Consider the following 27,099-nt stretch of genomic DNA (forward strand, 5'->3'; position numbering starts at 1 on the left):
TAATAAACTTTGCAGGAATTTTTATAAATATTCATTTATCCACTTCGAATCATTATTGTTAAATAAAGGGCTGCATATTAAAAACCAAAAATTGTAATTATAATTACTACTACTATTCCTCAATTTTTATTCCTTTTTTATCGATGTACTTTTAAATTTCCTATAACAAAATAGAAAGTAATTAAAATTTGTAAGTATCTAATTTGTTTTACACTTACTTCATGTGCAATCACATCAGTAATGATAATTTTACGATCGCAAGCAGCTGATGACGTATATTCGAAGTTCTTCATCATCCAAAGATGTGAGAGTGATAGTCGCTTCGTACAACGGAGACGTTGGTAGAATATGTATGATCATTGGAACTTGTTTGTTGTACAGTCTTACGTCTAGATGTACATACATACATTTATCAAAAATTTATTTTTATTAAAAATTTATAAGGAACAGTATCACCTTGCCTTGTATAGTGAAACATTTTGGTAGAATAAGAGGACTCAATTTATTCGAAATCGAAACTTTATATGTGACTGTAGTATTAAAAATATGGACAAATTCCAGTGCCGCGGAATCAGTGTCATCTCCCATCAACCATTTTATTAATCGTAACTCTATATGAGTTTCTGAAAGTAACAATTGAAAGAGAAAGAGGAATTAATAATTGATCACAAGTAAGAAAACACGGTAATATAAATAATAATTATTTTATGTAACAAAATAGAGTTCGACAAATAGACTATAAGGAATTCGAGTAAGCGTTTTGATATTTTTTTATGTCATGCGATTCAGGGTGACGTACTCGAGTATTTAGACCAGAACAGACGTTCCTGCGAATCCAAAGTCTTTTTAAACATCTCGATTACACATTTCCGAAGCTGAACGTTGCAAGACGGTATAGGCACGCTGATATTAAACGGGCAAGTGTCTCTTACACCATTTCGATAATTTGAACAAATGCATTCTCCTTGAGCCGTCCACTTGACAATGATGCGATCATTAACTGACGTTTGCCAATCCGAATTGATCTATTACGATTAAGGAGGAACGTTATTATTTTGCAGAATCAACGATGTGTGTTTCCAATTTTCTAGACCTTCTAAATAAATCGTTACTATATTTTGCATTACTTTCTTTGCATAGACAACCTTGTATGCCATAAAACAATTACGTTCGTACTTACAAGTACTCACTTGAATAATGAAATCACCCGTTTTCGCTTGAAAGATCAACCAAAACGTTCGTTGCTTAGGTGCGATGCACGCCACACTGATCGATAAATACGCCTCCGATGCACCCTCGGCAACGACTATTGATTCCTGATTTAGGAAAAGTCTTCTCGGTATTTTCCTGGCTCGCAATTCACGCCATGGTGTCATCTTCAGAGTCGCTACAAATGTACAGGCCACGATTATGTCGCGTATTAAGTAAATAACATTCACCATAAACTTAAAAATAATAAATTAGCTGGAAAGGTATCAAACGTCAAATACAAATGTCATCAAATTGTTAATATGTAACGTTTTTCAAAGTAAAATTAACGTAATAGTTTTGCACGTTAAACATTGCAGAGAGTTTAGACAAAAAAAAAACCAACAGTCGACAGATGTGATTGCTATCAATTATTTATATTAAAAAAAAAGAACTTGGAAAAATCTTCGATGGCAGGTTTCAAAGATCCTGTCTTTTCTTACAGGGGTGGCTCGGTCGTTCCTCCGTCATCCATATATCGTATTCTGCCTCATTTCGATAGGGTACACTGATTTTCAAATTCATTTCAACAATCTCGTACAGCTTACTGCGTATAGTATATTCGCTCGCAATTCCTAGATCATCGATGTGACCTTCCAAAACGATAGTCTGATTTCTTCCGAAACGCGGTCCAACAGCTCGTCCGCAAACCAGCAAATATGCTGTCGGTGAATTAATTAAATTGACGCGATAGCACGCGTGAAAGTTGAAAAAAATCTTCTCATTGTAACAATTTGCAAAAACTTTAATCGAAAGTAACGGAGATGCTTCAAGTCAAGTTAAATGGAATGTCCCATATGTTTCGAGTAGAAATCATGAGGAGCAAAAACTGTCTAATAGGAAATTATGCTTTACCTCTATTTTTCCGTATTTTATTGGCGTGAAATTGGATGTGTACTTGGCCATTGCCGTTTGCGCTTAAACGTAAGATCGACACGGGCTTCAGGATGGTAAAAGAACGATTTACATCATTCACAAGCAACAATAAATAATTTACAGCGTTGTCTGTTGGATTCAAAACGCTTATTTGCTTCGTTACGGTTTGCGACAGCGGGCAGCTAAATTTGATCTGCAATAATGAAGCAAATAGCAGTAATGTTGTTCAATTTACACGCGTAATAAGGCTATGTATACCAAAATTAAAGTTCAGAAAGTATTAGTATAATTAACACAAACCTTGGCACAAGGTACATACGTCGGCAAAGCTTGGAAAAGATGAACGACCAGCATTAACATTTGCACTGGATTCGGATTAACTAATTGCGTCGGCGTAATTATGAACCCAAGCCGTATTTTCCTCCAAGCGGTGGTTAGACAAACAGCGTTATGCAGTATCTGCACACGGCATTGCATTAATTATGTAGTTTACAATATAAACAGGATTGCATCATGATTAAAGCTTAGAGATAACGATAAAGACTCAAGATTATTAAATTGTAGCGACTATCAATTAAATACCGCGTACTCTGATCTTCATCTTCCTCTTCAATCTTTACAACAGTTGTGATAATTTGCACAAATTTATGGAAAAAACAATGTTTATAAAAATTAAATGTTATGATTATAAAGCAATCTTTATAAAATTAATAATGTTTGTTCAATAATAACTTTTTACTGCTTTTGTCTCGAATAATCATATCTTTTGTCGATAAAAATGTCAACACTTATTTAATCTTTCTCTTTTTCTTTCTTAAAAAGTTGATAAAAATTTTGAAATACATATTGAATATTAATAATAATGCAACGTTCTTTTCGCTTCATTAAATCAGAGGATATAACGAATAAAATTCTCTCTCTTTCTCTTTTTCTCTCTCGTTCGCTATTGTACTATATCGGATTCACTAACTATTTCCTCAATTTATATATTTTTTTTTCAATATATACAAAAATCAAGTTTATACATTGTCCATTTTATTATTCATTGCGCGAACTTATAATATCTTTTTTTTTACTAATTTATACGAGTGAAGTAATATGATATACATCAAAAATTATAATATTTGTTAACGTTGTTTTTTTTAACGTTTGTGAAAACAATCTTATCGATTCACATTCTCTTAATTGGATCTCGAAATTTAATGCGCAATCTTGATAATCAATTCTTCCGTTATCGTTTCATTCTTCAATGTATAATTTAATAGAATTTTCACTATCTTTAGAATCAAATGCTTAATGCTGAATTACCTCTTGTTTGTTTCTCGGGCAAATGTATAAATTATTAAAGCACTCGTCAATGAGAAAGGGGCAGTAGGCCGCAGTAACCGCGATTAAAACGAGGCTGTCTGACAAGTCACAATGAAAATTCTGGACCTCGTGGTGCTTCGCCACATCCTTCTTCTCTCGCGGGTTCAAGATTACACGGCGATCGGTCATCCAATCTCGCTCGTGCTGTTGTTCGTAGTGATATCGCAGCCAAGCCAGCAGAAACTTTTCTTCCAGACAACGATTATCGGAAGCAAATTTGCAATTTGATGAATTTATGATACTAATTCGTATATTCTGAATGGCTCTCTCGTGGAATTCGTATTGTTTTGGCAAGCTAGGAGAGGAAAATGGGGGTATACTCAATTAGAGATGCGATTGTAAAATTACGTAAAGCGATAACGAACCTCGACGTAGACACTATCGATTCCCGATACATTGTGGATCTCCTCGAGGAACGCGGCATCCAGAATTTATGCTCATGTATTCCACGGAGCACGAGACACTTATACGTCTGCAAAATCACATCCAACCAACATTGCTTATTTCGCGATTCAAATAATTGTCGTGACAGCCGTTCGCGTGACGTACAATTCGTATCGAAAATTTTCTTTCTTCGTGCCTGTAATCGACAGGTAGATCATTATGGAATTACAATTTGAGCTTTATCTATGTTGACCTGGATTAAATTTTAATCCTTCGTGAAAATTTTTTTCAGAATTTTTATACCAATTGAAACACTTTTCAAAAATATTGAAAAAGTCTACGTCTCCCTTTTCTTAAAATTTTTCATACATGTTAATTCTGAAACATTCGAGAAGATTTCTAAGATTTCTCATTCTATTTTTAAAAAATCCTTATCACTTTTTCAGATTTTTCAAAATTTCATCAGAAATTATAGAAATAAAGGACTTAGAAATCTTGGGACATTTCAGAATTCATATACGTATACGAAGAATTCTAAAAAAGATGCAGACTTTCTTAACATGTCTGAAAAATATTCTAATTTATATGAATTTTCTAAGAAATTTCTTTAAAAAGTTATAAAATTTTACAGAATTATACTAAAAAATTTTGAGAAAAATTTTCTTCAGGAATGTTATTCTAAACAGAAATTCGTATAGTTTATGACTAACACTGTTCTGTACAATATCAATGCTAATCAGATAATCGTCGTAATTGAGAAGAAATTGCGGCGAAACGTGAACTAAATATGCTCCTTCAGACAGAAGAAAGTCGAGTATCTTCTTATACAATTGGAGAACATAATCGATTCTTTCAATATCATTTTCTGGTAACAGATGCTTCGACCTTAAATTAAAAAAAAAAAAAAATACACAATAATGTACTCGAAGCACATAAAAATGCGTGAAAATTATTGTACAATATTACAATTCTCCCAAATAAGTGCGGATAGTTGGTCCTACGAGTGATTCGAGAACATCGATGAATGACAGCATAGGCGCGCAGCTTTCCTGTTTAGATTTTTCCACGTGTGATCTTTTTGTAATAAAGTATGAAAAAGCTGCCGTAATGCCGTAAGGAATATTTGGATAAAAACGAAATTCCAATGGGATGGAATACATCCATTCTTCCGTAATCGTTGTTATTCTTTCCATATATTTTTTGCAATCACTGGTAAAAATGAATGCGTTCAAGATAATTTTAACACAAATCATATTACATTTTATAATATTCTATAAATTAAGTTTACCTGTGCAGAATTTTAATTAATTAATTATTAAATTAGTTATGCATCAAAATTCAACAATCGTAAAAATATAAAACATCTGCTAATTGTATTGTTTAAAATTGCAAATTAAACGGTAAAATATTCATTTAACTTTATTATTATTGTGCGTATTATACATTTTCATAATAAACATTCGTATTAAAATTAACTGCCAATAAATTATCTTAATTCTCGGTCATTAAAGTAAAGAGATTTGCTTTATATTAAACGTGAAAGCTTGAGGACGAACAATTTAAAGTAATTTTAAGCTCTTTTAACTATATAGAAGATATATAAATTTATCTTCAATGCTAGCTATAATTTGGTCTTAAGTTCTCAGACTAAATACTACATTCTGTTTCAAAACTTACTTATTTCTATTGTTGATGAGATAATCAAGATGCGGTAATCTTTCCAAGTGTTTGCGGTCCCTTGCTCCGAAAGAGTTAGAAAACGTCAAAAGTTTTTCGTTAATCGATAATCGTTTTTTATCATTCAGCGTCCGTTTGCCGTCCACTTGCATATTCTTGCTATTTACTCCATTATCATTTATTTCTTTGTCCCAGTGCAATTTCGAATCTGTCGTCTTATCGGTCAAACTTCTTCTTCGACTATCATAATGCGACGTAATGCTAAGCCCTGATTCGAGTAAATCATTCTGGATTTAAACAAATAGATCGTATAAATAAAATATACAGCAAATGATTTGTTCAATTTTTGTTCTCTTATCGAAACAGATACTTAGGAACGATATAAGAATACATTAGTATTACAGGATATTTTTGTCTATCTTGCAATAAACGATATTACAAGATGATGAGATAGTACGAATTATAAAGTTATAATTATCTTCGTCGATTCCAAAGAAATTAGTACTGATATAATTCTGATAAATTCAATCTTTAGTGCCTTACATTACAAAAATTTTATTACATATATTTTTATTATTCGCGTTAGAATTCAGGATAAAATTTTATTCATAATGTTCTATATTTTTATGTAGATGTACCGTACCTTAACTCCATTTTTATGTGCCATGTAACACGAAAAATGTTTAAAGAATCAAGATACACATACATTTTAAAATACAGGCGATACATAAAATTCTAAGCAGAATTATATCTTCATATCTGACGCGAATTATAGATCATTTAAAGTGAGCTTTATGGAGCACGTAAAGTTATAATAAAATTTTATTACATATAGATCGTTTAAAATGAGATCTATGCCAATCGCGGCGTTATATAATTTTATATTGAAAAAGTTAACATTATTGTGTCGTCTTTATTATCTAACGATGTCAGGAACTGAATTTAGCGAAATTTATCGATCATCGTTTCTCCGAAGTATTTGTTACATGGAAAATCGACAAGTGAGAAGATAGAAGCACACGTATTTGCTTTTATGAGGAATTTCTTCGATGTCGCGATCGTCCTCGTCCGTTGCATTGTCCGATGATACTGACGGACATGAGACATATCTGGCATGCATCTTATTAAAGAACTTTATAGGGTACATGTACGTCGTTAGCAAACTATTATCCGCTGTTGCATACACCGTTAAAAAACACGCGGCAAGCGCATTAGCGTCCGAAAGCTCAATAGTTACGCAAAACGATACTGGTCGATCGCTTTTGAACGTTATTCTTCCTTCAAGTTCCGTGTACCTTGCAACAACAAAAAAAAAAAAACAATTTTAAATATTCTTATATAAAGAACGTTGTTTTTATCAATTGGCACAAACGAAAAAATTCTCAGCTACATTACGAACGTTATTATTAAATTAAAAATAAAAAATGCAATTATTTATTATTCATTATTATTCAGGCTCTTATTGAGTTTATCAATTAACAAGAATCTAGCTGGTTCTCTCTGCTAACAATTGTGCATAATAACGTCAATCTTACTCGCATAAGTGATAATACAAATTACAACTATAATACTAAACAATCTTCAAATTGACAAACGTTTCGATCTGTTTAATTTGATCTTCCTCAGTGTCAATTGATGCAAAACAATGTAAAGGTAAGGGATATAGAATTATTTATTATTAAATTACAATGGATTATATTTTTTTTTCTTAAAGACTTACAAACTTACAAAAGAAAGAATACTCACGATTGGTGAGGTAGGACGTTGCCGTTTGGAAATTCAACGCGTAACAACTCGTTCTTGTAATCGCCGTTGGATCGCGGCGTCGTCAAAAAGTTCGACCGTATAAACGCCGTGTTATCGAAGTGCTTCGCGCGGATCTTAAACTTTTCCTCTATCGCCGTGCCGAGAGGAACAGGCGTAAAATATATCTCCGTCGGCTCGACGTCGATCGAACTGGCGGGAAACTCACCGTCGAGACGTAATTTATTGAAGACGCCGTCGCCGAGCTCGCCGCGAACGTATATCGGCGCCTCCGTAGTAAAGCTGCCGCGTTTCCTCGGCTTGAACTCGAGAACGAAGGAGACGCTACCGCCAGGACGTAAGGTGCACTCAATCGAATCCGGTGTTCTGCTAATCTCCGCACCATGAGACCACGTTATGTCGAACGGGCAATCAGTTTTGTTGAACTCCTCAATGTTTATCGATATTATTATCTCCCTCGGCGTTACCCGGCTCTCTATGAGCAATTCTTCGGACAGCTGATGATGAAGAATGAAGAAATAAGCTTGAGATACATCAGTCGAACGTAGAAGCTTTTCAGTCTTAACTCTACATTTTTTTTTACACTAGTACTATGTTGGATGAACATTTATTTGTAAGATAAAAATGTTTTCCTACTTTATAGGTGTTGGAATAATTGAACTCTCTCTCTCTCTCTCTCTCTCTCTCTCTCTCTCTCTCTCTCTCTCTCTCTCTCTAACACTAATTTAATATGAAATCTTCAAACTATCTAAATTTTACTCAATAAAATTGTACTAAACTGGAATTAACATTTAGATGAAAATCCTTAAAAAGTTTGCATTGACGAAGACAAAAATATTTTATCTTTCTGCACAGAAATCTTCCGTGCGGATGTATATCGCACGTTTCTGCATGAATTTTTATGTATACTGCTTTTATTTCTAATTTTCTTTCTTTTTATTTCATCGATACGTGCAAAATCTTACTTCATTAGTCGCTGCGTTGAATTGAAACAAAAGTTTGTTGAAGAAAACAACGCGACCAGCCGAGGTATAATCGATAGATACAGTCGGCAGTTTATCAGGCAACGGCGTCATGGTAAAACCTGATAAATGAACATAATGAGCTTCGCGCGATTTCAAAAATTCCGCCGGTCGAACGCTCTTGGGATTCAGCATCGATACCGGACCGAGCAACTGATTTACCATGATCGGCAAATAAAAAGCATAGCTGGCCAGATCAACTGGTTGAAAATGCAGATAGAGATTTTGGCTTGCACCTGGGGCGATGGTTATCCCTTCCGTACCTTTTTTATTTATTAAATATTGCAGATAAAATTTATAATTTTCAAGTTATGTTATTAATTATTAAATTTATCTTTCTTAAAAAAAAATATTACTTCTCTCTTTTATCGGAGATATTTTTGATTTTATTATTTTTACATTGCTGACAGTCCTTACTTATTTCTGAACTTATGTTATCGTTTTCCGATAGAGAGACGCGAAATTCGGGATACTCCTCCAACAAAACTTGCAGCTTCAGTAACGTTGTCCCAACGTTCGTGGCTGTTATCTGGTGAATTTGAGAGGCATCGATGTTGATGCGTTTCATATCTATTTGTTGCGGCAAAAGCTTCAATTGCGGAAATGATACGTTGCCGTTTATCCTAAACGGTAACTGTAGACTCCCTTGAATCGTAACGACAATTACAGTAGAAAAGCGACAGCAAACGTCGAATTTGAGGTATACCTAAATAATGATGAAGATCGTTTTGCTAAAATGTTCTAAAAATAATTTTATTACACTATCAAAATAATTATGTGAAATATAATTCAAACTAATTGCTAGAAGATGAAAATTTATTTGCAGCACTCGTCAGCACGCTTAGAAAAAATTTCTAAATTTTAATAAATATGAATTGTTGCAATGAAATATTTATTTACAATGCATAAATATTTACTCAATAAAAAAATGATAGTTTAACTAAATTAATGATTCTTATACACTAAATAATATACTAAATACTTATACACTAAATTTATTTGAATTAAGTAAATATTTTATTGTAAACAAATATTTATTAAAATTTAGTAATTTTTTCTCTCAGTACAAAATTATTTTTAGACATATCTAGATAGATTTTCGCATGTTTCAGCAAAATCTGGTGTTGTCTTTCTGTCAAGTATTGCTATGTGAGAACGTACTTGAAAAATTGCGATACCGCGCGGAGATATCTTCCCTCGTAGCGGATTAACGTTGCAGCCGCGTATCAGTGACGCGCTATCTACCTCGTATGTCACCTCGTTGAACTCAAAGTTTTGGAGAATGGCGATCGCCCTCGTTGGCAAATTGAGGGGTATCTCCCCGAGATTCGCGTTGTCATTCGCGAATTCGACTCTCGGTACGAATCGCGGCGCGTTAAGTCGCAAGGACACGCGACTTCCGCTCTCGCACTTCATCATCGCTGGAACGTAATTATCTCTGACATTAGCGGGCTCGTAGCGCACGTAAACGTGCAGAGTAGCGTTACTTCGTACGGTACCCGATCTCGGTTCTATATAAAATCCGGACGTCACCGGTACTTCCCATCTGCGACAAACATATTTGTGCTGCATTTTAACTACATTTGAATTATTCGAGTCTTATCAAGATTGCAAGTGGACGCTTAAAAAGGTTCTCTCAATTATTCTTTACAGTTGATCATCCTTCAGATAAAAAAAACTATTATTATCACGATAATAGTTTAAGAAGAAGCCACATGTAAAATTGAGCATGACGTAATTAATGATCTAAAGGGGAAGTCTCTCGTTTATTTATTTTGTGCTTTAAATCATTTAAAAAAAATTTTTTTATTAGATCAACTATCCTTATTTACCCAGAGAGAGAAATGCATTTTACCTGAAACGTACTTTCGCGTCTAATTTATTTGTAATTTGGATAATAGAGGCTATTGGTTGATAAACTTCTTCTCTCGACCATTCCTTCCCCAATTCAATCTCTCTTTTGTCGATATACAGTCGCTTGCGAACAACACAAGCAGTGATATTGAGCTCGAAAAAGTGACTGTCATTAATCACATAATTGATATATCCGTTAAACTTGCCAACTTCGTCCGCGAAATACTCGATTAATTTCGTCATCGTCGAGTTCGGTTGCAAGATCATTAAATTGCCTTCCGGAAAGTGGATGCACTTGGTTGACAAACTTATCAATCGTATCATCACTGGCACGTCGTTCGTATTTTTTACAACCAAATAACGATAGTTGGAGCTATTCGGTGCTACCTACCAATCACTCGATGTCCATGATTGAAATAATTTAACAAGCTTCTATTAAAATCGTCGCTCTTGTTCGTACAATTTCTTACAATTCACAAATCCATAAAATGTTGGAAAATTTTTATAAATGTAATAAGGAAACAAATAAAAAGAAAAAAAAAGATAGAACCGAAAAAGAATAACATTAATAACTTGTAGTTCTTTAGAATAATAAATTATTTTTTTAATAATAAATTTCTCAGTAATTTGTTTAATTTTATTATCTTATATTTCGGATACTTACCATTCCAAAGGCGAAAGTGGTTGGATAAATGTAGACTTTATATATTTGTAAAGGCGATAAAGGTATCAATACAGCTGCCTTGGTTGAGGAAATCGATTTCTTCAACGAACACCTCGCACTTCCCGTAAATTTATTTATTATTTCTGAATAATTTTTATATAATAGTTTCCATTTAGGCGAGCGCAGAAGACGTTTTAGAATTTCCTCGTCGTCATCTATTACCTTCGTCGGTACACTCTTTTTGCCTTTATTAAAAAAATTAGTCAAAACGTTAAGGAACTCAAATGTTTACCAACTGAATTATTTAACGCAGACTTACTCAAAAGTCCCTTCTTGGACTTGAAAATAATATTCACCGTGCATTTAACAAAGTAACTCCCAACTTTCATTCTTTCGAGGCTTCGTCTTGACGCGGTCGAAACGTAAGAATCTGCTGCGACATTGAAGAGCAACTTGAAGATAGGTTTAACTGCAAAAAATAGATTGCAAGCCGCGTTGTTCGGATGAACTCGAGAGAAGACGCAGGTATACAGCAAGTTAGAATGCTAACAAAATGGAACACGGAAGCAAAATTGTGTGATAATTACTGCTTTCATTGCCGCAAACTTTGACAAGAACTTCGATCGACGTTTTTGGCTCGAGTCTCATCCAATTCGGGTAACAGCGTGCAGCAGCGTTCGGTGTGCATTCCAGATATATCGGCGCAACGGCGGAAGGATTTGTTAGGCGGAGTACGCGCTGTGATATCTGGCCGACAATTAGGTCTCCGAAGTAAAGGGTGTCAGGTTCGAAATGCAATCGGATAGTTTCTACTTCACCGTAAAGGCAGAGCTTTATCACATCGCAGATTTCTGAGCCAATGCTTGGTGCATAGGACAATAACATGGATGAAATGTCCATTGAGTCTTCTGTTAAAATGTTTATAACAAAGTAATTAATTATGTGTATTATGAGATGATCCAAAAATAATTTAAGATATTCAAGAGAAATGAAGAAATCTCTTTAATATATTAAATCGCGTTAGAAAAAAATCACTCACGTATATAAATTTTTTGTGTTGAGCCATTATCCATCGCAGTATCCTTTACAGACTCAGTTCCTATAGAAACATTATTTAAATAAAGATTTATTCAGTTGGTTTCAACGCAAAATAAACTAAAAGAAACACACTGCTTGCATCATCCAATTCTGTACAATGTACCCTGACTATTCTAATAAATTGCATAAAATCTCTATTCTTCTGACTTGAATATTTGTCTTTACATTTTCTCCACTGCGTTTGCTCTTGTTCTGTTCTACATTGTGACAACGCATTTATTGGTGAAAATCTAGAATTATTTATTGGGCATTATCTTTTAACGTATAACATATTTATTCCTTTCATAATAAACTTTATTCAATTGCGATAATTGGACTTACTTTACTTCAAAGATGATACCTTGGAATGGATTTATTCGCCCTTCGAACGGTCGAATTTCGAAGACATTAAAAATCGGATATTGCTTGCGGTCAATGTCCTGTAAAAATAATTTTAGTAGAACCTACTTATTATGTACGAGTCAGATCAATTGAATAAATTAGAGGCAGAGATAAATTAATCATAAAATTCATGCGCATTTCAGAGATTCCAATTTTAAAATTAGAATCGAAAATTAGCTTCGATTATCCGATATTTTTTTTATTAGTGTAAAATAATCTATTAATATAAAATAATAATTCCTAATTTAATAATATTAAGCAAGAATTTTAATAACATTGAAATAGTTTTCTAACTCTTAAAAAATTCACAAAATATGTTATCATCTTTACTTTGACAGTTTTATAAATTCTAAATATGGATTTTAATAGTTTCAAAGTTTTAAAAGTCCCAAAATTAAATTATTTTCTAATTAAAGCTTCTAAGCATCGCTTTTGATCCGCTTTTAATTCACTACTAGCTAAAACTTCTCTAACTTGTTTGTAAGAAATAATCGTTTCGTACCCGAATGCACTTTACTTCGTTATCAATTTCACCGAGAACAACGTAATTGGAGACTCGAGACGAAAGATTACGCAGGACGAAGGTGTCGTACCTATTGGTATTTTCTACCGTAGGTGGAAAATTGATGAGGGTGAAATCTCCAATTGTATTCGGATAGTAAATTACCAATTTTGGTACGATGACGTGTACTTTGACGGGAACACGTATATTCGGAGTGGACAAAATCCTAAGAAAGTTGTTACGAATCTTCTTTACGATGACGAAAATTACGAAGGCAAGAATGAGCAAGAATGTCTTACCAAAATTCAGTGTAAAAGGTGCCTTCATTTGCGCCCATTAATTCGACTTGAAGCTTTGCTTCTTTTTGTGGTTTAATTCTTCCACGAAGAGGCTTTATCGCCAAGTCTAAATCATTTTGTCCAATATCAATTAAAAATCTGGAAAATTTTAGGTCTTTACCAAATTGTCTCATCTTATATTTAAATTTTACTTCTCATTCTAATAAAATATAAATCACACCAAAAAATTTAATACATTAAAGCTAATTTATACTTATAAATTATTTCCGTAATCTCTTAGTCCTCAGTTATTATGTCCTCACGTAAGAAAGAAATGAAAGTCACAAAAATAACGTAAATTCCTTGAAAATGTTTTCTTAATAAAAATGAAAAAGATATAAATTGCCTTTTAAATGCAATTTTATTTCTAATGTGCGAAAGATTTCACGAATAGTGCGAATACCTGGTGCTCTTGTTTCCTTCATTACGGATCGTTATTATTTTTGAACCGGACGAATAGCCAATGTCGATGGTACCAAAATCTACTGACTTCGGTTCGATGCTGATGTATTCGATGGCCAGAGTAGATATCACGCGATAATCGAATATCTTTCCATTTATCTCAATTGGGATTATTGCATGCAATATGGATGTTCTCTTGAACGAATAAGTCACGTATGTTGTTATACTTAATCCAGGACTTACTCGTATGCCGTTTTTCAAAGCTTTTACTTGAAAAGCCTGTTGAGAGATGTTGATCATTGAAAGTTTCCTTGTTTCTACAAATTTCTCACTGAATGACTTATTTATGTCTCAGACATATTTACTATAGAATTTAACTGGCAGATTCTGATAAGCGCAGGTTTATACCCAACGTTCTTCATAGTAATACGCTGTCGATGCGTAACTCCTTCGAAAGTTTCGTTGAATTTTATATAGCCCGGTGAGATGTACACGTCATCGTATCTTACGCCTGCCGCCAATTCATCCGTAATAAATGCTGTCTGTATTTCTTGTTTATCAGGTACCAAAACGACTGACTTTGTCATCTAATTATTGACATAGAAATTAAAATATCTTTGCCTCTTTAAAACGGCGTTGAATGTCAAAATATTATGCTAATACATCAATTATATATTTTTATGAGGATTTTAACTCTTCTAAAAAGTTTATCTATTGTTCGTATTTCTAAATCCGTATTTTTTATTATGCTCATTCACATTCCAATTTTGATATAAAACCCATAATACTTACGATCGTCGATGAAAGGTTCGTTATACTGACAGACGTACAGAATTGTAATGGCTATTATCGAAAAGGGATTCAGTGATGAAGCGAATTATTGAAAGATGTACAAATACAATTAATATTTTCAAAATTATAAACTTTATTTCTGTTTTGACATGTTGTCAGTGTTCATTTCTGCTCAAAGAAAAATATTCTTTTGTTTTTCAGGAAAGGGAATAAAACTGGAGATTTTAATAAAAATAGCATTTAACTTATCGATATGGTTGAATCGATCATTTATACACATAATATTATATCCCATGCAAATTGTCATGTAAAATAAAAATCCTGCCCCGATTGCACCTAATCAAAACACATACACATTTATGCTTTAATTTCATTAAAATATATATTACAAGTAAAATTAATCCGGTTTCTAGTTATTTAAACAATAATGTTATCTTTGTTTGGTTGCCGATCAAAATCAGGTGAACCGATTGCGGGTATGCTCTCGATCACTTCATTAATCCAATTGATGTACATCGAAACCTGTAACATCAAACAAAATAATAAAATTTACTAATATAAATTAAGTAATTCATTAATATCAATTCATAACATAATCTATTAATATAATGAATGACAATTATTTTGCGCGAAGGAATATTATAGAAAATATAACAAGAAGCATTGACAAACTTGATAGAGTTATGTATGTTATAGATGAAGTTTTTTAATGCATATATTTATCACTCATAAGTATATTTATGTTAATATACCTTTGTGAAAACAGCATAGAAGTTCGAGTCACATATGCTGGTACCTAATTTTCGTGGGCTCACGGAGACGATTCCATGGATCTCCCAGACACTGGAGTTCGGCCGCTGAAGCACCAAACCTCCGCCACTGTCTCCATTGCATACTCCGGTACCATTCGCCCATCCGGCGCAAAAGGAGGTGTAAGTTACATATTTTCGAAAATCTCGGTTTTGGGTCTGACGACACTCGTCGTCGGAAATGATTTTCAACGTAGTTATCCTTAAGACCAAACTAAACGTGTCGTTCTCCGTCAGTCCCATACCTGAAAAAGTTTCTCGACTTCTAGGAAATCTGTTTATTGTCAAATCACAATATAATTAGCAACTTCAAATCTGTAATTAGTGATCTTTCAATTTGTTTAACATTTAATTTGTAAACAATTTAGTAGAACATATTAATATAATTTTTCTTTTGCAAAAAATGCATTATATGAATAACTTGTATAAAAATAAGGTAAGAGAATACAAAGAATTTAACATGTCAAGTAAGAAATTTGATGTTCCTAAAAACATTCAATTTTCTCGATATCCTTACTCTCTAACTTTATCTCATATTTTTAACGCAAGCTCTAGATTTTCACCGGCAACTAATCCAAGTCCACCGTTTCGCTGATATTCGAATAACGTTGCAGCGGAATGCCAAGGAAGGCAAACGGGCGCGACAACCGAGTTAATAGTCACAGCTCTCTTCAGAATTAGTAACGCGATGTCCGAGCCGTAATTACTCTCATGATCTTGATAAGCGTTCTGCAACTCAATACTTTCCACGTCGATCACCTGAGCGTTTTCCCCCGCCTGACTCAAGTTACTCGAGAGAATTCCGAAAGCGACGCGCATCGTGTTCGCCTCGGTCTTCCAGACGCAGTGGCCGGCAGTTAACACAGCCCGTTCAGATACTAATGTGCCGCCACAGAAGAATCTCCATTCGCCATCCTCGTGCGAAAAGAGGGTGGCTTGCCAAGGCAGTGTCTCTGCACTCTCGACGCGCCACCCTTTTACAATCAATGCCGCCGCTAAGAGTGTTAATACATTTTTTATATAAGTTAAATAGTCTGACGATTCAAGTATCATTTTATATTGATAAAAAAATTAATGCATAATAATACAGTAAAAAAAAAAAATACAAAATTGAAATAATGTATACGGCATTACCGGTTGAAAACAGTTCTTAATGCTCAATAAAAAAGTAAAAGATATATTTAAAACTATTCGCATATTAATTCTGAAAGTATAAATTATAATCATATTTGTTATTTAAAAGTTGCTTCACAAACAATGACACGTTTAATTAAACTTTTCAGAATGAGCAATCTATCGATTGTCAAACCTGTGGAGTCCCTCATCCCGCAGATGGGTGTACAACTCAGAAGCGATTGGCTCCACGTGCCGTCGTGTAGACACATGACACTGGAAGATCCTTTACGACGCTCGTATAATGCTGGACATTCGAGGAAAACTCGCGTGCCGACCGGGAGAGACCGGTTACAAGGTAACCACCCCCTGTGAGGGCCCCACATCGCCTCGCATCTTCTAATCGCATCGTGCGCCTCGGACGGTGCAGGGCAAGTTATCCCTTCCGTCTCATTTCCTGAAATACATGTAACAAACACGATCGCTAAATCATTTAGTAAATTATAATAATAAATTAGCAAATAAAGAATTTATTTGATAGATGTAAAAAAGCCTCATTTCATCCTACCGCAGATCTTAGTAAGAAATTTTACTTACTGAATGTACAGCTCGGAATAGCGGGAAACCAGCGGTTATTCTGACAATAAATTTCGCTGGCACCTTGCAAGGAGCCGTCGACGTCGCAGACGTAGTCGAGACGCGTGAGCTCAGGAACAACTTCGCCCGGCCGACATCTGGAGCATCCGCTCACGCTATAATGAATTCCCGCTTTTGCGGCGGGCAATCGGCAGGCGCCTTCGGGTAGCGTTATCCCGCATAGCGATTCGTCCTCGTCGCTCCAATCGTGACAATTAAGCCGAGAATTGCACTTCAGCTCCGGTCGAATGCACCCGCCGTAAGCGCAGCGAAACCAATTTTCACGACATCTGTAAAGATAAAGAACATTAATTAATAATCTACATCATGCGTTCTCACGACGAGTAATTTTTATATTGTGGAAATGAATACTAAAGATAAATAGTTGGCGAAAAAATTATTCTTACAATTTGAATAAAATAAATAATAGTATAACAATGTTATATTTCTTTTAAATAATAATTAGTATTCGTTTTAAATAAAATTATTTTCAATAACACCTATAATATTATATAATTATAAAAATTTAATTTTTTATAAACCATGAGATAGAATTCCTTAGAATTGATTTTAAAATGTATAATCGTAAAATAAAATTAGAATGATGTAACTTGATTTTGATGGTAAGTTTGATTTGACGTATGTGTATGTACGTACTCACGTGCTTCGCACAGTTCTGCAGTTTCGTCAGATGCATCTGCACAGTGCCGAGTACCATCGCACACTTTAGCTATCGGTAAACATTGCCGTTTATTCTCGCATGCGAATTCTTGATCTCTACAAGAATAATGAATAAATTATCTGAATTTCTCTCACACACAACAGTTATTAAATTAACAAAGAAGATAATCGATTTGGTTGATTAACCAACCGGCATTCGTAATGCGAACACTCCTGATTCTCGCAATCGACAATCGCGCACGTGCTCGAGTCTTCGTCGGTGCCGTCGAGACAATCCTTCACACCGTCGCAAATCACTTCCTGATGAATGCAACCTCCGTACGAACAGCGAAACGTGTGCTCGGGGCATGCATATTCGCGGCAGATCGTTGCATTTTCATCACTGCCGTCCGAACAATCTTTATAGCCTAATAGAAGGCGGAGGGAATACAAAAATCAAATTTTCCAATTAGGTATAAAACGAACAAAATGCATTTAATTTAATTTTAATTTTATATCGCATAATCTTATACGAAGAAACTTAATCCATAAAATAGCACCTATTCAGAAAATAGCATCTTTTCAATTCTTTTCCATCTATAGCAGTTTTTTTAAAAGACTTCTGTTTTCGTCTATGTTTTTAAAATGTTCGAAAATTAATGGATTCGTTTGTCGTCCTATGACAGAATTAATTTGAGAATTACATACCGTTGCAAACCTCAGCGAGAGGTATGCACTCTCGATGAACAGTAGAACACTGAAAATCTCTATCGGAACAAACATCGTTAGCATCTCGGTCGCATGCGATCTCGTCGCTGGCATCCACACAATCCGCCAGACCGTTGCATCGCGCCGCGCGACTCACGCAGGCACCGTAATTGCATCTGTACATATACGTGGGACATCTGCGGAAAGGAATTCGTAACATAAAATATTCCCTAACAATTGTACAATTTCATTCGTAGATATGTCGATAATTGCTGAAATATTTTATTAATTACATTATTGAAGAAAAAAATCAATTACATTAATTGAGAAAAAATTATATATGTATCCATGCTCGGGTGAGAATGGACGTAGATCTGCAAATGCATTTTTTTTTTATTCATAAATATTGAAGAGGCCAGAATGCTACACTGAAAAAAAAAAAACTTTGTCGAAAAATATAAAATATTTAGTCCGATACGTTCAACCGAATATTGAGCTGGTTTAATTAATTTTTGATTTAAAAATGTTAATGACATTGACATGAATAAACTATACCATTTTTGTACAATTAAATAATTTTTGTCATCAATTCGATGTTTATTTGAACGTATCGGACTATTTCTATTTTTTTTTTTACAATTTTTGTTCTCAGTGTACAATATTGAAATAAAAAAACAAAATGTTTAAGACGTTTCTCGAGAAGTATGAGAGAATGTAAATATAATTAAAGTGTAATAAAAGGCGGATAAAAAAGCCTTATCTGTGCTTTAACCATTTTAGTCGGAAGAACATCCGGTTCTTTACGAAACATCCTTACTTAATGACTAATGGGGAAAGTTAACGGGAAATATCTTCTTACACAACGTGACGGCACAGTGTTCCGACTTCATCCGACGAGTCTGGACAGTGAGGGATACCATCGCAAACGTTCGCTAATGGCATTACGGTGCCGTCCACGCAAATAAATGATGAATACACTTGGCTATTCTCTTCAGCGGTAACGTACATCCTACTAAATCCTGCAAACTCGCGAATATTAATAACCCCATCGCGATTACGTCACCTGCACGCACGTTTCACAATAACAATGCATCCTCTGTTACGTCGAGATTAACTATCCTTAATATAACGTAATCACTAGGGTCCACTTTATTATATGCAAACATACCGAGGATTGTTGTAATCAGTGTCGTCAATGCGTTCATCTCTAAAAAGTATAATCACTTTTTCTAAAAATTGAAAAAATTAAAACATTATTTTTTTCACAACCCAAAATTATGGACGAATGTAGTCGTCGGCTTTATATACTCGTAGTTATTTGAAAAATTATTCCGACACTCGTCCGTGCATAATTTTTATAGCAGCAAGAAAAATTGTGTATTTTGTTCGTCTTAGTCACAATAGAATGCCACGTGAATGCTATTTCTCTATTATCAGAAACAAAAAAGTGTAGATTGTATTGTGAAATCGCCAAACTCTTTTTAGTCTATTTGTAACTCTTTAATCTAATTTTATTTATTTTTGCTACATGAAAGCAAAAATGTGTGTGATTAATATTTATATTACTGCGTTTCACTTACGATCAATTTTTAATCTTCTTTTTTTCTTTTATTTGTTGCTTTCAGAAAGTCATATCGAGCTGCGATTAATAAAATGGTTCATGAGAGGTGACACTGATTCCACTAGAATTTGTCCATATTTTCAACATTGTTGTCACATTGGAAAGTTATTTGTACTATTAACAATTGTTGGTTAAAAATGTACAAATTACACACTTCTCAAGACAAATCTCAAGAGTGTACATCAATATTTATCTTCTTTGCACTTATCAGAAATCTAAATAGAATTTACAGACTCAAATTGAAAAATTCACGAATGTCTCTTCCTCAAGGAAGTATTCACGTTTAGTCATCAATAAGCCGGCTACTTTCGTGGAAAGCTATCGTCATCTGATAAGTAAGTACATTATTACGTATCTTGGAATACTCAATGACGATTCAACTCTTTTGTCATGACGTAATTAAAAAAACGAACGCTAATTTATATGTCAGGAAATCTTAAAGACATTTATTCAGGGAACTTCCAAAGAAATAAATCATAATAATAGAAATCCAAAAATAAAACGACGGAGCAATGATTTAAATATTACGTATGTATGCTTATACATATATAAATACAACTGGACTTTACGATTAGCGTAATATAAAAGTATTTGTTACCCTTATTTATAAATAATTGAATTTATTTACAAACTTATATTTCATTTACAATATACAAAATTACATGTAAAATTTCATCGAAAACCTTGAGGTACAAATCGTCCAAAATGGACTTATGATGTATGCCACGCTGTTTCCACAATCAGTGGTTCGCACCGATGCGATGATCCGATCCCTGAAGGATAGGACAACATGGTTGCAGAGACGATAATGATACATCGGTATATGTATATATAGGGCGTGTGCGTTCGTTATCGGAGACTTCTTATCATTCGGTTCGTGTGAAGAGGCACACCTAGTTCCTCTTTTGCTGTCCATGTTGAGAAACCGTTCAATCGCTCCAGTTCGTATCAAACGCTCACTGGATATCGTGTCCAGATCAGCAATGAGGAATCTCGTCTGGATAATTCTGTTCGTTGCGGCTGCACGCGCAGAATGTAAGTAAATCTATTTTATTTTTTAATTACTAATCTATTATACTGTGATAAAATCGCGTCTATTTATGAGAAAGTTCTAGCAAATTTTCTGTGTTTTCGTGTATCGACTTAACATTAGTACAAATATAATAATTTACATCTAAATATGTATGCCTATCTAAACATAAATTTAAAACTTAAAAGTTGTTAAAATTACATAATGAGTATCATAAATTTATTCTTATATAATTTAATAAATTTTTTTTTAAGTATTTTTAATAAATATTAAATATTTGATATTAAATGAGTAATATTAAATATTCGGTTTCTTCACTTTTTGGCACATTTTTCCGCAAATAAAAATTATAATGTTACAAATTTGCGTAGCTTAATATACCGTGACAAAGTCCGATTCGTTACGTATTGATAACAAAATTAATCATACTACTGTATTAGAATTGTGCAAAATATATATATACATCTCCCCGTCCTTGTAAGTAGTTTATATTGAAAATATATTCTATACATGATATATTAAATTAATTTTGTCTTTTTTAATTTTTTTTAGATGTGTGAACATCAAAGTATACATCGAAGTAAATAATAAAGTGTAATGTTAATGATATAGTGACGTGACAGCTATGTAATAATTGATATATTATTATTTATATATGAAAATTTATAAAAAAAAGACTTAAGAGTACAGACAAATTTTTTTGTATTTTTAGACGTGCAAAAGTGACAAAGATAGTGTTTCTAAATGGCGATTCTGAAAGAATTTTTCAATCATTATTATATATTAGAAAGATATAAAATTTAAAAAAATTTACGTTTAACGAATACAATTTTGTCCAATTACGATGTATGAACATTAAAGTGCACAATTAACTTTTGAGAAGTTTGAGTCAGCATTTAGTGATAACGCTTATTCCTTGCATTATTAGACATTATCAAGCATCAGATAAACAGATATCTTGAGAGTGATCAAATTACTTGATTGTAATTGACGTAACATGTTCTTGACGATACGAAAATACAGTTATTACTTTATATTATACTGTTATACAATATTACGTAAGTTAATGTACTTGCTTAAAATAGTGTATTTATATCGCTGTAAAGTTAATCTGTGTTTAGGTTACAGACCATCGTCTATAACATAATCTTCTCGGCAGTCTTATTAAATTTTTATGACTCTTGATACGTCATAAATGAACTAAGTTAGACTTGAATGCGGTAAATGCATAAGATTCAATATTCAAGATAACATTCTACGAAACCATTCTACAAAACCTTAATAAAAAGAACTTAAATTAAATTTGTATCAAATCATTGGCGAAAACACATTAAAAAATTGTAAATATAAAATATTAAAAGATAAAAGATATTTTTACAATCGTTTTACTTGTTTCATTTAATTAATTATCTGGTTAAATTATTTAATTAATTTAAATTACCTGCTCTCTTTCTTTTATAATTTACATTTGAATATCGTTTAGCCCGTATTTCTATGAGCAACAAAAGTTGATAAACCGATAAACTGAGTTTATATATTGATTCATGATTTTTCAGACAAATTCTGCGCACCCTACGAAGTAGTAGACGAATCTTCATGTTACGCAGTGCAACGTGGTGATAACAGCGAAGTGTCATGTTTTCGAGTGGCGGATAGTGCTGAGTGCGCTATTCGCTTAGCTCAAGGCGAGGCCGACTTTGGTGTCTTTAATGCGGAAGAATTATTATTAACGTACCAATTTTATCAATCTGAAATGCAACCCATTCTTCAATTGAGACATAAAGATAGGCAGCAAGGTAGTCGAGAACTTTGAAGAAATTATTACTCGTAGGCACAGTTAAATACACACAGACGAGCGAGCACATCTTGAGCTCGATTCATAATGAATGAAAATAAAATTAACATTAGTAACAGATATAAAATTACCTTAGATTATATATAATATGTGAAGAGCTTTATCGAGTTAAAAATCGATAATTTAAAGCCAAACAAAAAACGTTAGCAATAAATTAAAATGTATTCCTTAAAAATTTTGAAGCAAGTATTTTGGAGACTATAAATTATCATTAGCTGTCTCTTTTGAAACTGACTGAAAACCAAAATAAAAACATTTTAAGAGTCATGCTCTTAATAATCTTTTACTATTAAGCATTTAAAAATTAGATTTAAAATAAATATCATAATAATTACAATATCTTCTTAAATTATTGAAGGTAAAAAAAAAGCTTAAATTTGGTTATATATCATTACACATCCTGATAAAAAATATATATGTAAACATAATTTAATTTCCACAGATGAATCTGAATTTCAAACGGTGGCAGTGATTCCCACAAGTTTGGACCTTAAAGCCGTATCTCCTGAGGAGCGTATCAAAAATTTGAAAAATGGCGGCTTTTGCCACCCTGGTTTTAGCAAATCTCAATGGTGGAATGATTATATTCTCAAGCGTTTCGAAAATACAGTGAATCCCCCGCAGTGCCGCGATGATGTGACCGTTATCGAGAATGAGATCAGAAATCTTAGGAATTTCTTTGGTAAAGCTTGTAGACCAGGCGAATGGACTGCTGATGTCGCCCTCGATAAAGAATTAAGTAAGTCAATTTGCGTTAGGATAGACTTATTTTCTCACATCAATTCTTTATCTATTACACACTTTTATTTTTAACTACTTACTTAAAAAACAAGAAATCTTACAGATATTTTAATTTAAAGCAAGTTCTGAAATAAGAATTGCACTGTTTCTAAAAAATATATAATTAATGAATAGCACAATATTCTTTTAGAGAGGAAATATTCGGAATTGTGTGCTCTTTGTGACGACAGAGAGAATTGCAAATACAATGATGATATGCAGCATCATGGACATGTCGGAGCTTTGCAATGTTTAACTCGTGGCAATGGTAAAGTGGCTTATGTAGCGCTTAAATACGTTCAAGATATCCTTAAAGTGAGTAAAATGTTCACCTTTATTTGAGAAACGACTTTACAATCACTATCTCTCGAATCACCATGCACAGCAATTATTAATTATTTATATAGATTCACTTTCTGTAATACTATTACTTTGTTATATTAATTATTTCCTGTACCTTCCAGAGAAACGAGTCGTATCAGTTTTTATGTCCGGGTGGCAGCGTTCTCCCTTTATCCACTCCAAATCCTTGCACGTGGCTCAAACAACCGTGGAGCGTCGTCGTAGCTAGAAAGTAAGCTAATAACAACGAAGATAAATGAAAGGAACAATTTTGCTTTTATTTTTCGAAGAGTATACAGATATACAGAGTTGCTTATTTTAAGTAATGCATTGAGATTTGTTGAAAACTATAGAAGGTACGGAAGAACGTTTCAAATATGAATAATGGTAAAATTATTTTAAAAAAAAATTTAATTTTTGTAAGCTGTTAATTTTATTTTAATACTTTATATGCGGAATAATAAGAGAAGTCATGTTATAAAAAAGAATCATATAATTTCATTTTATTATAAAAAATGGCGATGACCTCACATGATCTTTATACCATCAAAAATTATTTTTTTTTCGAAAATTAGTTTTGCCATTATTTGTTCTCCAAACTATATAAACTTTCACCTGAAACGTTTTTCGATATCTTCTACAGTTTTCCAAAAATCTCATGTGTTATTTAAAGTGGGACATCCTGTATTTCCGAAAGTTACATAAGTTATTTTATCTCTTTTTGAAATAATCAGCTTGGATATATGATTATAATTCTCTTTTTTTTTCAGTGAAGTCGCAGATTCTCTTAAAAAAGAATTGCTATCGTGGCTGAGATCTCCAGGGAAAGAAGACTGGAAAAATGCTTTAAGCGCAATTATACAAGTGGACAGCAGAGCTTACGAAATGGACAAAACGACTATAGGTACGTACTTGAGTACCAACGGAAGAATAACCGAAATCGATAGTATTGAAACCTGCGGCAAGCACATTCGTTGGTGCACGATTGGCGATCTGGAGACCAACAAGTGCAAGTGGGTGGCGAAAGCAGCGAAGGCTCTTGGCGTGGCACCGAGTATTTCTTGTGTCAATTCAACCTCCACATTCCAATGTTTCCGCGAGATAGAAGAAAATCGTGCAGACATAATAACTATTGACTCCAACTACGGTTACATAGCGCGAACGTAAGCAGAAAATTTCAAGTGTCGACGAAACTTAAACGTACGTAAAATTATGGTGTCTCACTTGATGTCTGTTTTTTTATTTTACTCGCAGGTTTCATGGCCTGTCTACGATGCTATACAGCGAAACCGAACTGGATAAGAATAGCGTGATAGTCGCGGTGATGCGCGAGCCTGCAGACGAAAATTACCCGGTAAAGAGCTTTTTCGATTTGAAGAACAAAAGGGCGTGTTTCCCTGAGTACAGCGGAATTGCTTGGTTGAGTTTCGTTATGGCCGCCAGAACAAACGGTGTCATCTCATCTAAGAAATGCGACTATCCGTCGATAGTGTCCAGACTGTTATCTGGAGCTTGTACCCCCGGAATAGAAGATTCTGACCACTCACCCACCGGCATGCCCTCGGACATATCGTCGACACTCTGCTCGGCTTGTGGAAATCAAATTGGTTTTGCCCCCTTCTGCGCAGGGGACAAAACCAATCGCTATTATGGTGACAGAGGAGCCATACGATGCATCAAAGAGGAAGCCGGCGACATAGCGTTTATCGAGATAGGAAATGTTCACAATGGTAACGAGCAATTAACATTACTAAATGTATAGAAATTTAATTTTCTTAAGTTATTAATTTAACAAAAATTTTTTTAATTAATATTTAAATTATGAAATTGTAAAAAAGTATGTCTATCCTGAATTTACAGGATGCGCGATGCACTATAACAATTCTTTATTTGTTAGTAATTATTAATTTATTGTTATATAGACAAGCACTTCGAGCCGAGTGAGTACCGTGTTTTGTGCAAAAATGGAAGTTTGGCCCAACATGTAGGAATTGAAGTCGATGAGTTCTGCGCACTGTCAGTGACAATCGACAGCGAGGTAAATAACTTTCTGGGAAATTGTTTAATATTTAAACTATGAATTTAATTAATTTTATTTAAATCAATCTGCTAAAAGTACATTATGTTTATTCTTTATACAGCTTAAGCTCAATCAAAATTTTTGAAGAAGAAACCGAGAAATATTTCTGTTAAAAATTCTTAACATTATTAATTCATTCTCTTTTCTCAACAATTGATTCATATGCACGAGAGTAATGAGAAATACACTGATGTAGGATAAAATAAAGATATCAAAAACACGTACTACGATCTGATTGTTCCACCTTCGGATAAACTGCCTAATAAAATGTACAACAAAATTTATAGATAAATGTCTGCATATAGACTTATCGTTAGACATTATCCATTAGATAATTTGTCGCATAACTTATTCGGAAATAACAACCAGCCCTGTATAACGTAAGCATGTTTACTTTCTGTATAATCAAATATATTACAATGTTTTTCCAGGTCGTTGGTCGTAAGCAAGATGTCTCGCTAATCTCTAGGACGGATACCATTCTGGCTCTAAAAAAGATGGAAGATTGGCTGGGATATCGCGTAAATGCTCGAAGACCAATTCACATTTACGGACCATTCAATGGCACGTTAGATCTTCTTTTCAAAGATTCCTCGTCGGGTTTGCTTCCTACGTCGACGACGAAGAAATCTGTGCTTGCCTATAAAGAACTTTTCAGCCACGTCGAAAAGTGTAATAACAATGGTTCTTTCGTGGCCGTTAATTTCGTTTTTGTAGCCCTAGTCGCACTTTATCACCTTCTTTCCAGTCACGTACACTAATTTTCTCTGCATCGTTAATTCCGATATTTACAATATTTACGTAATACGCAATTGCCATACGTTATACTTTTAAATGTGCTAAGCATTGACCAACTTTTGTACTTTTTTCAAAGAATAAAAACATCATCACCATATTTCTTTATATTTCGGAGATTAAAATAAAAGAAGCTATTATTACTTTTCTATTCACTGAATTTTTATTTGTGTCACTTTAATCCTTTTAGCATACACTCTAGCATACATTATTCAATAATTTATTGAATTGAAGAATTTTGTTTAGATTAACTGTACAATGTAATTTTATTGAACTATATTTAATTTTATTAAATGTAGT

General features: G+C 33.6%; 4 protein-coding genes across 5 annotated transcripts; 1 reads left to right on the top strand and 3 right to left on the bottom strand.

Annotated features, from left to right (window-relative positions):
* Positions 1-53: 53 nt before the first annotated feature.
* LOC105202741 lies at positions 54-12,179 on the bottom strand. Its single transcript, XM_039455441.1, is given in 19 exon segments — positions 54-623; positions 800-1,025; positions 1,191-1,387; positions 1,692-1,910; positions 2,104-2,317; positions 2,425-2,583; positions 3,433-3,793; positions 3,795-4,084; positions 4,587-4,761; positions 5,554-5,793; positions 6,540-6,848; positions 7,300-7,901; positions 8,283-8,602; positions 8,769-9,045; positions 9,501-9,885; positions 10,195-10,580; positions 10,858-11,126; positions 11,129-11,326; positions 11,445-12,179. Coding segments are annotated over 19 exon segments (5,334 nt in total). The 5' UTR covers positions 11,758-12,179; the 3' UTR covers positions 54-429.
* Positions 12,180-13,476: 1,297 nt separating this feature from the next.
* Positions 13,477-14,392, bottom strand: LOC120359266. The gene has a single exon (XM_039456134.1). It carries the CDS (start codon positions 13,876-13,878, stop codon positions 13,561-13,563), a length of 318 nt encoding a protein of 105 aa, XP_039312068.1. The 5' UTR covers positions 13,879-14,392; the 3' UTR covers positions 13,477-13,560.
* Positions 14,393-14,535: 143 nt separating this feature from the next.
* On the bottom strand, positions 14,536-18,718 carry LOC105202692 (modular serine protease). 2 transcript variants are annotated; one of them, XM_011171314.3, is made up of 8 exons: positions 18,297-18,714; positions 17,800-18,016; positions 17,586-17,705; positions 16,890-17,218; positions 16,489-16,749; positions 15,743-16,174; positions 15,123-15,424; positions 14,536-14,892 (listed from the first exon to the last, which is right to left on the bottom strand). In XM_011171314.3, exons 1-8 carry the CDS (start codon positions 18,514-18,516, stop codon positions 14,788-14,790), a joined length of 1,986 nt encoding a protein of 661 aa, XP_011169616.3. In that variant the 5' UTR covers positions 18,517-18,714; the 3' UTR covers positions 14,536-14,787. The 2 variants fall into 2 exon arrangements, with proteins under 2 accessions (XP_011169616.3, XP_039312066.1); XM_039456132.1 differs by lacking the exon at positions 14,536-14,892 and having other exon boundaries at positions 15,307-15,424; positions 15,697-16,174; positions 18,297-18,718.
* Positions 18,719-20,705: 1,987 nt separating this feature from the next.
* Positions 20,706-26,899, top strand: LOC105202693 (transferrin). Its single transcript, XM_011171315.3, has 9 exons — positions 20,706-20,952; positions 22,504-22,743; positions 23,245-23,541; positions 23,734-23,897; positions 24,047-24,156; positions 24,695-25,087; positions 25,179-25,654; positions 25,847-25,962; positions 26,436-26,899. Exons 1-9 carry the CDS (start codon positions 20,832-20,834, stop codon positions 26,763-26,765), a joined length of 2,247 nt encoding a protein of 748 aa, XP_011169617.2. The 5' UTR covers positions 20,706-20,831; the 3' UTR covers positions 26,766-26,899.
* The last annotated feature ends 200 nt before the right edge of the window (positions 26,900-27,099 follow it).

Source organism: Solenopsis invicta, chromosome 12 (genome assembly GCF_016802725.1).
Source record: "Solenopsis invicta isolate M01_SB chromosome 12, UNIL_Sinv_3.0, whole genome shotgun sequence".
Taxonomy (NCBI): domain Eukaryota; kingdom Metazoa; phylum Arthropoda; class Insecta; order Hymenoptera; family Formicidae; genus Solenopsis; species Solenopsis invicta.

Coding starts and splice junctions, on each gene's coding strand:
- LOC120359266 (XM_039456134.1), bottom strand. CDS start 13,878: ATGATCAACATCTCTCAACAGGCTTTTCAAGTAAAAGCTTTGAAAAAC.
- LOC105202692 (XM_011171314.3), bottom strand. CDS start 18,516: ATGTTACGAATTCCTTTCCGCAGATGTCCCACGTATATGTACAGATGC. Junction 16,175..16,488: donor CGGGATGAGGGACTCCACAG/GTTTGACAATCG, acceptor TAACACTCTTAG/CGGCGGCATTGATTGTAAAA. Junction 14,893..15,122: donor TCTATGCTGTTTTCACAAAG/GTATATTAACAT, acceptor TTGATGTTACAG/GTTTCGATGTACATCAATTG.
- LOC105202693 (XM_011171315.3), top strand. CDS start 20,832: ATGTTGAGAAACCGTTCAATCGCTCCAGTTCGTATCAAACGCTCACTG. Junction 20,953..22,503: donor TGCGGCTGCACGCGCAGAAT/GTAAGTAAATCT, acceptor ATGATTTTTCAG/ACAAATTCTGCGCACCCTAC. Junction 23,898..24,046: donor ACGTTCAAGATATCCTTAAA/GTGAGTAAAATG, acceptor TGTACCTTCCAG/AGAAACGAGTCGTATCAGTT.